We start from the raw sequence: 15,545 nt of genomic DNA on the forward strand, positions 1-15,545 counted from the left end.
CTATTCTGCGTCATCTTTGGCTGACGTTGCTGTGTGTCAAGTTGCCTGTAGTGGTTTTTGGACTCAGAAAGCATGAGTGATGGATCTGGCTTGGGGTCGAAGTTTGTGGGGGTTGCCCATAACGTATGGGAGAAGGTGTGTGAGAAGGTTAAAAGGGCGGTGGTGTTCATAGACTCGGGGTGCGCTGAGAGCTTACACTGGGTCGGCGGCATAAGTAAGTTGCTCCAGGCCGGCGCCCTCAACGTTAAAGAATTCAGCTCCTTCGAAGCTGGCGTCCCGGAGCAAGCCAAAGCGGTTTTCGTGGTGAGCACTTTGTTAAAGGGGCGCACAGCTGATGTCATCCGTGATATTGTCACCCTAAGCTCCTTCCAGTACTGTGTGGTGATCACCGCAGTCAGCCACTCTGTCCACCTGCTCGCCAATAATGTGACTACCGAACTCGAGCAGGAGCTGGTCTTCGAGCAATTCGGGGAGTTGTTGTGTCAGTGGATGGGTAATATGAACTATACAGGGGAGGTCATGCACCTGCCTATATTACTGGCGCCCCTTGCTCCCCACCTGTTCATCACTGCACCCTATTCATCCTTTTTCTCTTTTGTACCTCAAGACCTGAAACTGCTCAATAACACCCGGCGTGACAAAAAGAAATTTGGAAGCCTGAATGACGTCGATTATCATTCTTTGCCTTTTGAACTTCAAATTCAAATCAAGTCATTAGTTTCGTCCTTGAACTCTATATTTGAGCTGGTACAGCTCAAAGAGGAATGTTTTGCAGTTGGCCCTACCAGTAGATTAATTGCAGGAGAACTTGCTAATTATCCACTGGCAAAACAGAGGAGAAAAAATGCTCAGCATAAAGCATCTATTGTCTTTATGGATCGAACACTTGATCTTTCAGGTAAAACATCTACATTACCGTTTTCCTTACTATTTCATATTTTGGCTTATTCATTAATACATCTAATTTGAAGCTAATGCTAAGTATAACGTAGCTATTTTAAAATGTTTTTGCATATTTTACATTCTTAGATAAGTGTTTTTGCATGTATCAAATAGAATGTAATTTATGACAGTGATAATTAGGCTAATATATTACTTAATTCAGTGTGAATGAACAATAATGACTTATTTTTCAGCATTTTGAATAGTTCTTATTTGGTATTATTTACCGTTTATGGTCTTGCTATTTATCATTATGATGCAGGCTATTGCTTTGCTTGTTTCTGTGGACTTAAGAATATTACTGTAAGGTATACAGGGATCATATACAAGTTGCACTATCATCTTGGATGAAAGTTGTGCCACATCACCTTGTGTGAGATTTTGTATGTTGGTAACATTTAGCCAAAACAATTATATCTTACTTCTACTTGAACATAATGATTTTGGCCTCAAAAGCCTTTGTGTTAGAGAATTCCAGTGATTCATCTTTCTTTGGTGTAGAAATAGCTCCTTGTCTCAGTCTTAAATCACTTACCAGGTATGCTTTGACTTCAAATATCTCATGTATCTTTTTGGGATCTAGTCTATCCAGCCCTGTTGGTGTTTTAAAAGTTTCTGTGAGGTCCCCACTCATTCCTCCGAACTTCAGTGAATACAAGCTCAAATGTCCCAAAGTCTCTTCTAGGAGTCAGTCTGGTGAATCTTTGCTGTACTCCATAGCAAGAATATCCTTTCTCAGATATAGATAACAAATATGCACACAGGGTGTGCTCCCACTAAGCCTTGTAAGATTGTGGTACACCTCTACTCAAATCCTCCTGCTAAGAAAGTAAACATTTCATTTGCATTCTTAACTGTCAATGGCAAAAGGGCACCCAAGTCTGGCCAAACCTTGCATTTTCCTAATCTCTCACCATTCAGATCATCTGGCTTTGTATTTCTAACATCAAGGTAGTAAATAACTTCACATTTATTAACATTATTCTATTTTGTCAAAGTGTCTAAATCAGGAGTTCCCAACCTGGGGTCCAAGGACCCCTCAGTTAATGATGAGAGTCTATGGCATAAAAAGGTTGGGAACCCCTAGTCTAAGTCATTCTAGAAGATCTCTTCATCACCCTTGCTGCACATACTTCTGCCATAAATATTCCAACAAACTTGACAATGGTACATTTAGCTTCATCTGAATCAATCGATCTTGTGGGTCACAAGCACTGAACCTTGGACTATATTGATGCTCACTGTCTGCCACTTGAAAAATAACTTGTTTATTCCTACTCTTATTTTCCTATCTGCCAACCAGTTCTCTGTCCATGACACAACATTACCCGAATCCCAAGCGATTTCATTTTGCACAATAATTTTATGTGGGATCTTGTCAAAAGTTTTCTGAAAGTCCAAGAGCAATGAATCCACAGGTTCTTACCCATGCACTAAACTAGTCATAAAAAAATTCAAGTAATTTTATCAAGTATGATCTTCCTTATGCAAACCCTTCTTTAGCTAATCCTGTCACCATTTTGCAGATGTTCTGTTATTATGTCTTTAGCAATAGACTGTAGTATTTTTCAGGCATAACTATTATCAGGCTCATTGATCAATATTAATTTTTCCTTACTTCTTTTCTGGGATGCAGAGTTCCAGGTGCTGGGCATTTACTGACCTTCAGTCCCCTTGATTTTCCTAACACTTTTCTGACCGGTACTGATTTCCTTCACTCTCTCGTGCTCTCACTTTCTCACTCTTAACACTTCTGGGTGGTTGTTTGTGTTCCACTTTCTGATGCCAGATCCAGGGGTTGGTTTCAAACAAGAGAAAATCTCCAGATGCTGGATATCCGAGCAACACACACGAAATGCTAGAAGAACTCAGCAGGCCAGGCATCATTAAAGAAAAGAGTACAGTCAACGTTTTGGGCCGAAACCCTTCGGCAGAACTGGAGAAAGGGTGGGGGTCATTACCGGAAGTTTGAGAAATCAATGTTCGTGTCATCAGGTTGGAAGCTACCCAGACGGAGTATAAGGTGTTGTTCCTCCAACCTAAGTGTCACCTCATCACAACAGAGGAGGAGGCCATGGATGGACATATGGGAATGGGAAGTGGAATTAAAATGGGAGGCCACGAGAGATCCTGGTTTTTCTGGCAGACAGAGTGTCAGTGCTCAGCAAAGCGGTCTCCCAATCTATGTTGGGTCTCACCGATATACAGGAGGCCACACTGGGAGCAATATATAACTCCAACAGACACAAAGGTGAAGTGTTGCCTTACTTGGAAGGACTGAATGGTAGTGAGGGAGGAGGCGTAGGGGCAGTTGTAACACTTGTTCCGCTTGTAAGGATAAGTGCCAGGTGGGAGAGCAGTGGGAAGGGACGAATGGACAAGGGAGTCGCATAGGGAGCGATCCTTGCGGAAAGCAGAAAGTGAAGGGGAGGGAAAGATGTGCTTGGTGGTCAGATCCCGTTGGAGGTGGCAGAAGTTTCAGAAGATTACGTGCTGGATGCGGAGGCTGGTGGGGTGGGAGGTGAGGACAAGAGAAACCCTATCCCTGCAAGAGGATGGGGTAAGAGCAAACATGCATGAAATGGAAGAAATGTGGTTGAGATCAGCGTTGATGGTGGAGGAAGGGAAGCCCCTTTCTTTGAAAAAGGTGAACATCTCCTTCATTCTAGAATGAAAAGGCTCATCCTGAGAACAGATGCGGCGGGGAAGGCGTTTTTACAAGTAACAGTGTGGGACGAGGTATAGTCCAGGTAGCTGTGAGAGTTTGTGGGTTTATAATCGACATCAGTGGATAAGCTGTCTCCGGAAATAGATACAGTGAGATCAAGAAAGGAGAGGGGGGTGTTGGAAAGGGACCAGGTAAATTTGAGGGCAAGGTGGAAGTTGGAGGCAAAGTGGATGAAGTCGACGAGTTCAGCATGGGTGCAGGAAGCAGCACCAACGCATTCGTTGATGTAGTGTAGGAAAGGTGCGGGATGGTCACCAGTGTAAGCTTAGAACATAGACTGTTCCAAGTAGCCAAAAAACAGGCAGGCATAGCTGGGACCCACGCGAGTGTCCATGGCTCCCCCTCTTGTTTGGAGGAAGTGGGAGGAGTCAAAGGAGAAATTATTAAGAGTGAGGACAAGTTCCGCTAGACAGGGGAGAGTGGTGGTGGAGGGGAACCAGTTAGGTCTAATTTCCAGAAAGAAGTGGAGAGCTTTGAAGCCTTCCTGGTGGGGAATGGAGATGCATAGAGACTGGACATCCATAGTAAAAATAAGATGATGGGAGCCAGGGGACTTGAAATCATTGAAAAGATCCAGAACGTGTGAAGTGTCATGGATGTAGGTAGGAAGGGACTGAACTGGGGAGGATAAAACATACCCAAGGTATGGTTTTGCAGGGGTTTGGTTTGTATTTTTTTAATGATTTGTGTTCTAATGTCAAAAAATTTAAATTAGTATTTCCAACCGCTCTTAAATTTGAATAGTCCTCTGGATCATACTCCTCCTTAATTTATTTTAAAATTGCTCTCCCAGTTGCACCCTTTGCAGTATTTTTTTGGTTCCTTTTCATTTTCCCCCTTTGGTTCCTGATGATAAGTCTTTGGCAGGAGTCTCAATTACATTCCCCTCCATCCCCTTTATGAATTGCAAGACTGATTTGGTGTTGAATTCTTCTATCACTTTTGCCTTCATCCTCGTTTTTGACTCTTGATGTTTGTGATACAGGTTATCCCTCATTATGGCAGGATTCTGTTCAGGTGAACTGTTTATAACCTGAACAGTGTGTCTTCTCAAGCAGGATGTTGTTGTGGTTTGGCATTCTGACCTCTACGTTGCAGAGGTGGATTGTCAACAATGAGACACCTCCTCAGACTGACTTGGCCATCAGGCCAGTTACTCACAGAAAATCACCAATCTCATTTCCTTTGGGTATCTTGCCCTTCACAGACTCCAGCCTGTTGCTCCCTCGACCCTGCAATACGTTCTACTATCTCCTCCCCAGGATCTTCGAGCAGGACCTGTTTGGGTGGCTCACTGTTTCTGGCTGCCTATTAAATCTACATTTCTTTTCCTTAAGCCAGCTAGAGGCCATCTCTGTTGGGGAGGAAACTTCGAATATAGGTTAGAAAACTAATTTAGGACTCTGTAAGTCATAACTCCTTTTCACATACTGAAGCACTGAGACATTTAAGTTCATGTTTAATGAAATTTAGACTGTGGATTTATTGTACTGTATACTGTTCCTCAACAATAAGGAATCTAGAGATTTTTATTAGACCCTGTGACAGCATCAGACTTGGTAAATTTTGAGATTTGGTCCACTGGTTCCTCATATTGTTGATGACCTAGCCTGTTACAATTTCTGCATTTTTAGAGGAGGAGCACCAGGGAGTAGTTCTGATACTTCACCTTTTGTCCCATAATCAAAGTTTGTTCATGTAACCAAAAAACACCTTGTTTCTCCACAGGTGCTGTTGCGCATCATGGTGATACTCTAGTTGAGAAGATTCTTCACATGCTGCCCAAGTTTCCAGGGCTCACCAACGATGTAAAGGTTAACATGGCGGACCTAACAGCTGTCCAAAGTAATGAAGAAACTCAAAATATGATAGCGCCAGGATGCTTATCTCAACCGAAGTAAGGCCTTTTAAATCAACTCATTAGTGGAATATCGTATTAATGAGATATATTCATAGTTTGGCAAGTCAAGAAGTTGTGACTCATGATTGATTACTTATTGAAACAAAACAATATGTAGCTGATTTTTTTTTGCATCCAAGTTCTCAAGGAAGTTCTAAACTATAACTGGCGTACTTATGATATCAGATGCAAAGGAATGTGTCACTTAAGCATAAATAATATAGCAAAAGCTTTTCCAATTTAAAGTGAAACTTGTGAAAATGATAATTTCATACATATAATTATGTTCACTTCCTTAGGAATTTGTATTGGGAGTGTAGTGGCAAAAAGTAAACAACTAATTGCATGATTTGGCCAACTAATACGAAAAAATAGAATTCTGATATCCAGGCATAATTTTTCTTAATATGGACAAAGCTGTTTGAGAGAACTGAAGTTTAAATTGTGTCATTGACAGCGAATGCAGGATTTCTTACTGGTATGAATATGACCTTTCATGAAGGAAATTATGTTTGCATAGTTTACTCGGTGCATGAAAATAAAAGGATATGAAAAACTGGAAATGAGCACCTTGGATCAGAGTTGACAACTTTTATTCTTGGGTGTGGGGGTTTCCTTCTAGGATTTTCAGAAGGCCTTTGGCAAGGTCCTGCATTTTAGGCTGCTAAACAAGATAAGAACATGTATTAGAGAAAAAGATACTTGCATGGATAGAAGGTTGACTGGCAGGAGGCAAAGAATGGGAATAAAGAGGGCCTTTTCCAACTGGGTACTAGTGACTAGTGCTGTTCTGCAGGGGTTGGTGTTGGGAAATCTATTTTTCCACATTAAATGTCAATGATTTGAATGACTGTTTTGATGACATTGCAGCCAAACTGGCAGATGATACAAAGATGGGTGAAGTGGCAAGTAGTGTTGAGGAAGCAAGGAGTCTGCAGCAGGACTTAAATTGGGAGAATGGGCAAAGAAGTGTATGGTCATGCTGTTTGGTAGAAAGATTAAAGGCATAGACGGCTTTTGAAATAGGGAGAAAATTCAGAAATCAGAAGTGCAAAGGGACTTGGGAATCCTCGTGCAAGATTACTGAAAGGTTAACTTTTAAGGTTCAGAATCGGAATCTAGTTTAATAACACTGGTGTATGTCATGAAATTTGTTGTTTCATGGCAGCAGTACATTTCAATACATCATAATTTTGAAATCTATAAACGACAAGAAATATATATAAAAAACTAAGTAGTGCAAAAAGAGAGCAAAAATTTAAGAAGTGAGGTCATGTCCATGGGTTCATAGCCTATTCAGAAATCTAATAGCAGTGACGAAGAAGCTGTTCCTGAAACAGTAAGTGTGTGACTTCAGGCTTCTGTGCCACCTCCTTAATGGTAGCAATGAGAAGAGCGCATGTCCTGGGTGATGGGAGTTCTTAATGATGGATGCCGCCTTTTTGAGGCATCCTCTATTGTAGGTGTCCTCAGTGATGAGGCTAGTGCTCGTGATGGAGCTGGCTGTGTGTACTATTGTCTGATACTGTGCAGAGGCACCTCCATATCAGATGGTGATACAACTAGTTAGAATGCACTCCACGGTACACCTGTAGAAACCTGCAAGGGTCTTTGGTGACGTCCCAAGTCTCCTCAAACTCGAAATGATGTATCGCCACTGTTATACCTTCCTTGTAAAGATATCAATATGTTGGGCCCAGGATAGATCATCAGAGATGTTGACACTCAGATACGTGAAACTGCTCACTTTTCCACTTTTGATCCTCTGATGAGAAATGTTGTTCCCTTGACTGCCCCTTCCTGAAATCTACAATCAACTCCTTGGTCTTACTGATGTCGAGTGCAAGTTTCTTGTTATGACACCATTCAATCAGCTGATCTATCTCACTCCTGCATCTGCACGCCTCCTTGTCACAATCTGAAATTCTGCCAACAATAATTGTGTCATCAGCATATTATAGATAGCACTTGAGCTGTGCCTAGACACACAGTTGTGGGTGTAGAGGGAGTAGTGCTGTGGGCTAACCACACATCCTTGAGGCGCACCAGTATTGATTGTCAACAAGGAGATGTTATCTTCAATCTGTACTGACTGCGGTCTTCCAGTGAGGAAGTCAAGGATCCAGTTGCAGGGGGGAATGTAGAACGCCAAATTAGAGCTTGTTGATTAGAACTGAGGGTATGATCATGTTGAACACTGAGCTGTAATCAATAAACAGCAGCTGACAAAGGTATTGCTGTTATCTAGGTGAACCAATGCTGTGAAGAACCAGGGAGATTACATCCGCTGTAGACCCGTTGAGGTGATAGGCAATGGATCCAGTCAGTGTATTTGCTTTCCTTACCAATGATAGCTTTGATTTCGAAAGGACTAGAATACAAAAGCAAAGATGTAATGCTGAGCCTTTATAAGGTATTGGTCAGACTGCACTTGGAGTATTGTGAGTAATTTTGGGCCCCTTATGTAAGAACAGATCCAGAGGAGCTTCATGAAAATGATCCCAGGATTGGAAGGGTTAACATGAGGAGCATTTGATGGCTCTGAGCCTGTACTAGCTGGAGTTTAGAAGAATTGGGGGGGATCTAATTGAAACATATCAAATATTAGCCAGAGGGTGGTGAACTTGTGGAACTTGTCACAGATGGCTGTGAAGGTCAAGTTATTTAGAACAGTGGGGATACCAGGTAGGATAGTGGACTGCTCCTCTTCCATGATGTGGGAAGGCAGGGAGACCTAACAGTGCCCCTGAGAACTACACCTGCAGGAAATGCATCCAGCTCCAGCTTCTAACAGACCGTGTGAACTAGATAATTGGGCTCTCTTCCAGGGAAAGTGGGACCTGAACAGAAGGGATAGTTTACACCTGAACTGGAGAGGGAGCTACTCTGCTACTATCCTAGCAGGAAGTTTGCTGGTGGTGTTTGTGGGGTGGAAGGAGGTTAATCTAGATTTATAGGGGTTGGGACCCAGAGTGCAAGAACAGATAGTGAAGTGGTTGTGGAGAAAGATGTTGTTAAGCCTACACACAAAGTCAGGAATCATAAGGTTGAGTATGGTGGTTTTAATGTTCCGAGTTGTATATGTTTCAATGCAAGGAGTATTGTAGGAAAGGCGGATGAGCTTGGGGAATGGATTGGTACATGGATTTAAGACGTAGCCATTAGTGAGACTTGGTTGCAGGAGGGGCAGGAATGGCAGCTCAGTGTTCTGGGGTTCCATTATTTCAGATGTGATATAGTGGGAGGGATTAAAGAGGGAGGGGTGGCACTGCTACACTGCTAGTCAGGGAAAATGTCACAGTAGTGCCAAGACAGGAAGGACTGGAGAGCTCATTTAGTGAGGCTTTATGGGTGAAAATGAAGAATAAGAAAGGTATGATCTCATTAATGAGATTGTTATAGACCACCCAACTGTCTGCAGGATGTAGAGGAGCAAATGTGTAGGGAGATCGCAGACTGTTGCAAAAAACCTATGGTGGTGATAGTAGTTGATTTTAATGTTCCACATATTGACTGGGACTCTCATACTGTAAAAGGGCTGGATGGGAAAGAGTTTGTCAAATGTGTTCAAGAAAGTTTCCTAGATGTCCCAACTAGAGAAAGTATGATACTAACTCTCCTATTAAGGAATGAGATGGGACAGGTGACAGAAGTTTTTGTAGGGGAACATTTTGCATGTAATGATCATAATGCCATTAGTTTCAATATAGTAATGGAGAAGGATAGGTCTGGTCCTTGGTATGAGATTCTAAATTGGAAAAGGGCCAATTTTGATAGTACCAGAAAGGATCTAGCAAGGGTGGATTGGGGAAGGTTGGTTTCTGACAAAGGTTGTACTTGGTCAGTGGGGGGGCCTTCAATCATGAAATTTTGTGAGTACAGAGTTTGTATGTTCTTGTCAGAATAAAAGACAAGGATAACAGGTTTAGGGAACCTTGGTTTTCGAGAGACTTTGAGGCCCTGGTTAAGAAAAAGGAGGTGCATAGCAGGTATAGGCAGATAGGAACAAATTAGGTACCTGAAGAGAATAAGAAATACATGAGAGCATTTAAAGAAATTGGGACACCAAAAAGATAGCATGAGGTTGCTGGAGCAGATAAGATGAAGGAGAATCCTAAGGGCTTCTACAGATTTATTAAGAACAAAAGGATAGCAAGAGACAAAGTTGGTCCACTGGAATATCATGGTGGTCATCTATGCTTGGAGCTGAAAGAGATATGGGAGATCTTAAATGGACTTTTTGTATCTTTATTTGCCCGGGAGACAGGCATTGAGTATATAAAAGTGAGGCAAAACAGCAGCGAGTTCATGGATCCTATACGGATTACAGTGGAGGAGGTGTTTGCGGTGTGGAGGCAAATTAGGGTGGATAAAATCCCCAGGGCCTGACAAGGTGTTTCCTTAGACCTTGTGGGAGGCTAATGCAGAAATTGCAGGGGCTGAGGCAGAGATGTTTAAAACATCCTTTACCACAGATGAGGTGCTAGAGGATTGGAGAATAGCGAATGTTTTCCATTGGCACTAAAAATAATATATTTATTATAAATAATAAATATGGTACTATTTAAACATGTTGGATATGTTCAATCATATATTCACTAGGTAATTTGCAAGGTGCTATCATGATGGTACAAGATTATTCAAATATTCTCAGTGAATGATTTTCAAAAACATCTGTATTTCTTGGGATCTCTTAAAGTGTTTTTCATTTGTATGCAATTATCTGCAGTTAAATTTGGGTGTTTGCTTTTCAGTGGACTGGAGTCACCAGTCATTTGTGGTTCTATGATCAACTTTGATAAAAAAAAAAGAAATTGCACAACATGTGTTAGTAACTTGCAGTGCAACTTGGTACTAACTAATAAATCATATCTGATATATTTCCTTTTGTAAAGTCTGGTTTTTAAATTTGTTCTGGCATTGGTTGTTATTCAGTAATCAAGTGTTATTATCTAAAGTGTGATGGGAAATTCAAAACACTTTTCAGCAAGGAAAGCAATGACAAGATTTTGGGGTTATTAAATTGTGAACTTTTTTAGTATTTTTAAGTAGGAAACTGCTAAGTCAATCCTTAATTATTTTTTATCAGATGCAATGCATGTAATAATCAGAATATGCTTATACAATACCTAAATATTTGTATTGTCTGTTCAGTGTTTTCTTTAAACAATGTTTTTGCTACAGAAATCAACTTCCTGTGATCTTTATACTGTACATATCAAAATCTGACCCATTGAGTGGCTTGTAATCTAACCATTGAAATAACCCGTGTAATAATGAAAATATTCATTTCAAAGTATTGCTGATGTTATTGCCGTTACATTATTTTAACTGCTTGGAGCTAAAAACTATATTGGAATAATTTAACTGAATAATAATGATAAAGAGCAAGAGTATTTCTTGTATACTTTATCCTCAGATTTCATTAACACATGTTTTTATGTATTTTTATGGGAGGGGGGACTTTTGCTAAATTAGATCAAGATACTATCTCCAATATTGCTTATCTATGGCTTATCAAATTCATTATGTACTGTAGAAATGGTAAATCCAGTCCTGCACATGCTTTTTTCCCCCTCAAATCTTGGTGGAGGATGGAAATTGCAGTGATGATATTGCGGGGAAAGATTCAGGGTGTTGTGAGGAAGCAAATGAAATAATTTGGGAGCCAATTACGGAGCATGCAAAGGGTTGGCAGGGACATGATCACTGGGCCTTATGAGTAGAAAAACTGCTCTGGAGACAGCAGAGAAAGCTGTAAGAGAAGAGGAGAAAGTAAGTTTGGGGAGGATCCGGGGGGGGGAGTCAAGGTGTACAAGACTTGTACAGAAAGTCTTGCGTGTGAGGTGTTAATTCTGTTTCTCTTCCCACTGATATGACCTGCCTTGCTGACTATTTCCAGCATTTACATTTTTTAATTTTGTATTTATTGAGATCTGTTGTGGATTTAATGCTCTCTTCTCTTTTATTTTGGAGCATTACTATCTTGTGATTGGTTCCTTATTGTTCATTTGTTCATTATGTGCCATGTCAAATGACGTGGGCAGTCATGGTTTTTTCATGACCATGATTGTTCTTGGCAATTTTCTTATTGTACATCTGTAAAAAATAATACCAAGAAACACCTTATACATGAGGAAGAGGAAACAAAGTTCCCTTAGCAACCAAATCCAGAGACGCAAAGATGTGAATCCATACCGAAACGAAGCTGCATTTTTGAACCACGAGTTGTTGTATATACTCAGTGAGATTGATTTGAAGTGTGGATTTGCTGATTTGAAAAGAATCTTGACAATTTGTAAATCATCTCTCAGTTTTGTTCATATTTCCCTTCACAATCCATACCACCAAGCATCTTTTTATTCTGTTATTAGAGAAGATTTAAAGGGAAAATGGTTGCTTAAGTGAAGGAGCTTAAATTGTTCCAATTGTACGGTGTGTCACCACTATTGCTTGGGATGTGGTAAATAAGAGCTGTTAAATATTATAAAGATGGGGACTATGAGCTGATTCAGCCAAAGCAGCTGGATGCTTTAAATTGACTCACTGGATCTCATGCAATTTGGATAATGTAAATTGGTCTTCAAAACAAGTGAAGCATATTTGGAGAATTGAGGAGAACATAGTTGCTTGAGCATGAAAAGCCTTTGTGTACCACTCTGAAGTTGCATATACCTCACCACTTTTGGAATAAAACCGCACATCATTAAGTTTTATGCAGTGTGGTTTAGTTTTTGAAGGTGGGGAGATGCAGACATTCAAACTTTGAAACAACAAAATGAAACTAGATGAAAGAGAGAGAAGTTCAGCTCAAGTACTTTTCATCAGAGCTGAACAAGTGAGACAATGAGTATGTTTTAAGTTGTAGTGATGTTGTGACTGTGACTAAGTCACTGGGGAAATTGGAGAAGTCGTGAAGATGAAAGTCTTTATTCGTCGTGACAAACTGACATTCTCTTGAAGACCCTCTTGGTGGAGTCCCACAAATTCAAGATTCATCACATTCTTGTACCTTTAAGATCTATACTCTCCTCTCAGCCCCTGGACAGAAATCTGTCCCAGAAGGCCAAACTTTAAAGAGGTTCTAATTAAGTGGGGCAGCAACAATGCCCTTCTCCAGTTACTTACCTATCATGTCCCTATGTATCAACATCTACACTATCTGCCATCCCTAATTGGCTATCTGCAAGCACTTATTGTCATCAGTGCTTAAAGCATTCCAGAAATTTGATTACATGCTCTTCTTGGTCATATTTGTCTTCTGGATTTCAATCAGTCTTTAAAATGCAGCTTTGTCATTCATGTGCTTGTTGCCTCCTTCCCTGCTGGCCAGTTGCACTTTAATCACATCCTTATCTTTGCCCCTTCAGTCTCTGATAACCGAAACTCTCCGACATGGCTGTCAGTAATTACTGTGTGGGCAGGGGGCACCAGCAAGGTAACTTTGTTTCAGCTTCCCAGGCAACAGTTCACATACTGTATGTCTTCTTGGTTTTAATCAGTCCTTAAACTGTAGCAGGTTATCAGAATAGTCTGACAACTAGTAAATCAGTCTCTTTGATTGATCTACAGGAGGGTTTGGGGTGGTCTCTATTCAATTAGCTGCAGGAATCTCACCCCTCTCAAACTGTCCTTTTGATACCAGGCCCAACCATTGAAAGGGCCAGCTCATTTGAGCTCACTCTCCATTCAGGATGGGGTGACTGCCTTCGGACGCTGTGTGCGATTTCTTCTCTTTCCATCGGTCTACCTTGCTGTCGAGATTGATGTCTCTGGGACAACTCTGATTCCTTCCCATCTACTTTCTCAATATCTTTCTATTCTGATCAATATAACTAATCATCTATCTCCCAGAACCAGCCATCATTACAGAATACCATTACTGTTATATTTTAACACGTTATTCACGGCTTGCTATCCACTCTCACGTTTCCATTCCTTTTCATTTGTAGGTGTGTTTCATTCAGGAGGTTGGTGGTCATTATTTATTTTCCTGTATTGAGATTGTCAGGGGGTTGACTCACTTGGTCTGTCTTCTCCCTCTGGTTCTCTATTGTCAGCAGTGGTAACTCTCATTTGCATGTTCTTGACACATGCTGGACTCAAGCACGTTCTACATTTCCAACCTAGGAGACAGGAATGACCTGAACCCTGGGTATTCATTTGCTTTTTATGAGACAAACACTGTGTCTATGTCACAGCTTTCCAAAGTTCTTTTAATTCTAAAGCAATAAGGAAATGAACACAAACTTCAACACAGATAAGGCAAAACAAAAATCCATGCTTGCACTTTTCTTCCTTCTGAAGCTTCGCAAATAAATTGAAAAGTACTTGGAACAAACACTTAATACACTATAAACATATTCTAAAGAACAAAGGAATAGATAGATGGGTGCCCCCCCCACGCGTGCACGCATACACGCACTCACCCACATCTACTTAAAGTGACTGCCTCTTAAGACATCCTGCAAATGCATTTCACTTCTTTTTGGATTAATTCAAACGCCCTCCAATACAGATTTAACAAACACATGACAGGCTTTGCACCCAGTCACTCGTACATTCTGTCCCTGACTCTGCGCCCTGCCCCACACTCTCTCACCCCTACCCATGTAATCCGAATCCGTCCTGTTCTGGAATCTATGACAGCATCTGCCTTGCCAAGTGCATCTATCCCCAGGAGAGTACCATCATTGTTTGGGCATACCCAGAAATCCACTGGAAAGAGCCCCCACTCTATCTGAAGTATCTAAGGCTCAGTTTTTTTTTACTCTCATTTTTTCCCCTTGCCTTCCCCCCCCCCCCACAGACCTGTAAGAGAAATAGCCACCCCAGTTGTAGGCAAGGTCAGTTATGGATACTGAGGCTCCTGTGTCTCCTAAAATTTTGCATAGCGGACCCTTCATTAGAGTGCTTGTGTACCTCCATGGGTGACCGGTATTGGCGATGGGGGCTGCTGATAGCTGTTTGCCTGAATGGGCTGTCGTTGACCAGATGATAGAACAAGTAATGTGGGTAGGGAGGATTGTTCTGTGGTTTCTGCCTGGGTTGGTGAATGGCTGTCGCACCTTATTTCCTTCTTGCAACTTTGCCTCCGATCATGGCCTGAGAGGCCATAGCTGTAACAAACCATCGTTTTTACCCTTTTGTTTGTTCCAGCAGACCTTTGCTTGGTACCCAGGTTGCTGGCACAGAAAGCAAGTCCTCTCTGTCATTGTTGCAGCTATATCTACTACAGCCACATTTCAACCCCTCTTCCTTGTCTTTCTGTCTATTTTCCCAGCCCATGAAACTGTTGTGGAACAGGTGGGGCCCCAAGTCTAAAACCTCCTGGCGGACTGAGCTCAGCCCTTCCTTGAGCATTTTCAGGAAGACTTGAGTCATTCTCCCAGGATTGTCCAGCCCTGCGTGTTCTTGGTAGGCCCGATATTTTTGCTCTGCATAGTCCATGGCAGGTTCATCGGCCTTCTGGGTTAACTGACATTATCATTCCCCAGTTACTCTCTCCTTCTCCCAGTCACTGCCTCACTTCTTTAAAGGTCCAGTACCTCTCATTACTGACATTTCCATTAGTTCCCCATGTTCCCTCCTTCATCCCTGGGGTCATGCTGTCCCACATATTTCTCAGGCATTTAGCTTTAACCAATATGTGTACCTCTTTGGGGTGCCTTTGGTGGATTTTGATAATTTCTTGTAACTTACTCCAAAATTCCCACTCTCAACTCAAAGTGAGAGCAGTTTGGACATATTGCTCTGCTTTTCTGCTGGGGTGAAGGGCTTGTGGATGGTGGTAATGAGAGTGTGAGAGAATATCGGGCTTCTGAGCTTGTTGCCTGGTCTCTGTAGGTGCCATTCCAACAGACAGGATTGGGTATAACCTCTCCTGTTTGTGAGTGCTTTCCTACTTTTCAACTTCTTGGTCCAGTACTTTCCAATTTACCTCATCACCTTTCTCAGCAGTCATTTCCATGGCTG

The 15,545-nt window shown here is 41.5% G+C and overlaps 1 protein-coding gene across 1 annotated transcript in view; it reads left to right on the forward strand.

The window, feature by feature from the left end:
- Positions 1–15,545, forward strand: part of scfd2 (sec1 family domain containing 2) — a 302,066-nt gene continuing 286,521 nt past the window's right edge. Inside the window, exons 1-2 of the mRNA XM_072252713.1 lie at positions 1–898; positions 5,399–5,567. Of these exons, the coding sequence (XP_072108814.1) occupies positions 73–898; positions 5,399–5,567 (995 nt within the window). The 5' untranslated portion in view covers positions 1–72. The remainder of the gene's footprint in view (positions 899–5,398; positions 5,568–15,545) is intronic.

Source organism: Mobula birostris, chromosome 3, assembly GCF_030028105.1.
Source record: "Mobula birostris isolate sMobBir1 chromosome 3, sMobBir1.hap1, whole genome shotgun sequence".
In the NCBI taxonomy this organism is placed as follows: domain Eukaryota; kingdom Metazoa; phylum Chordata; class Chondrichthyes; order Myliobatiformes; family Myliobatidae; genus Mobula; species Mobula birostris.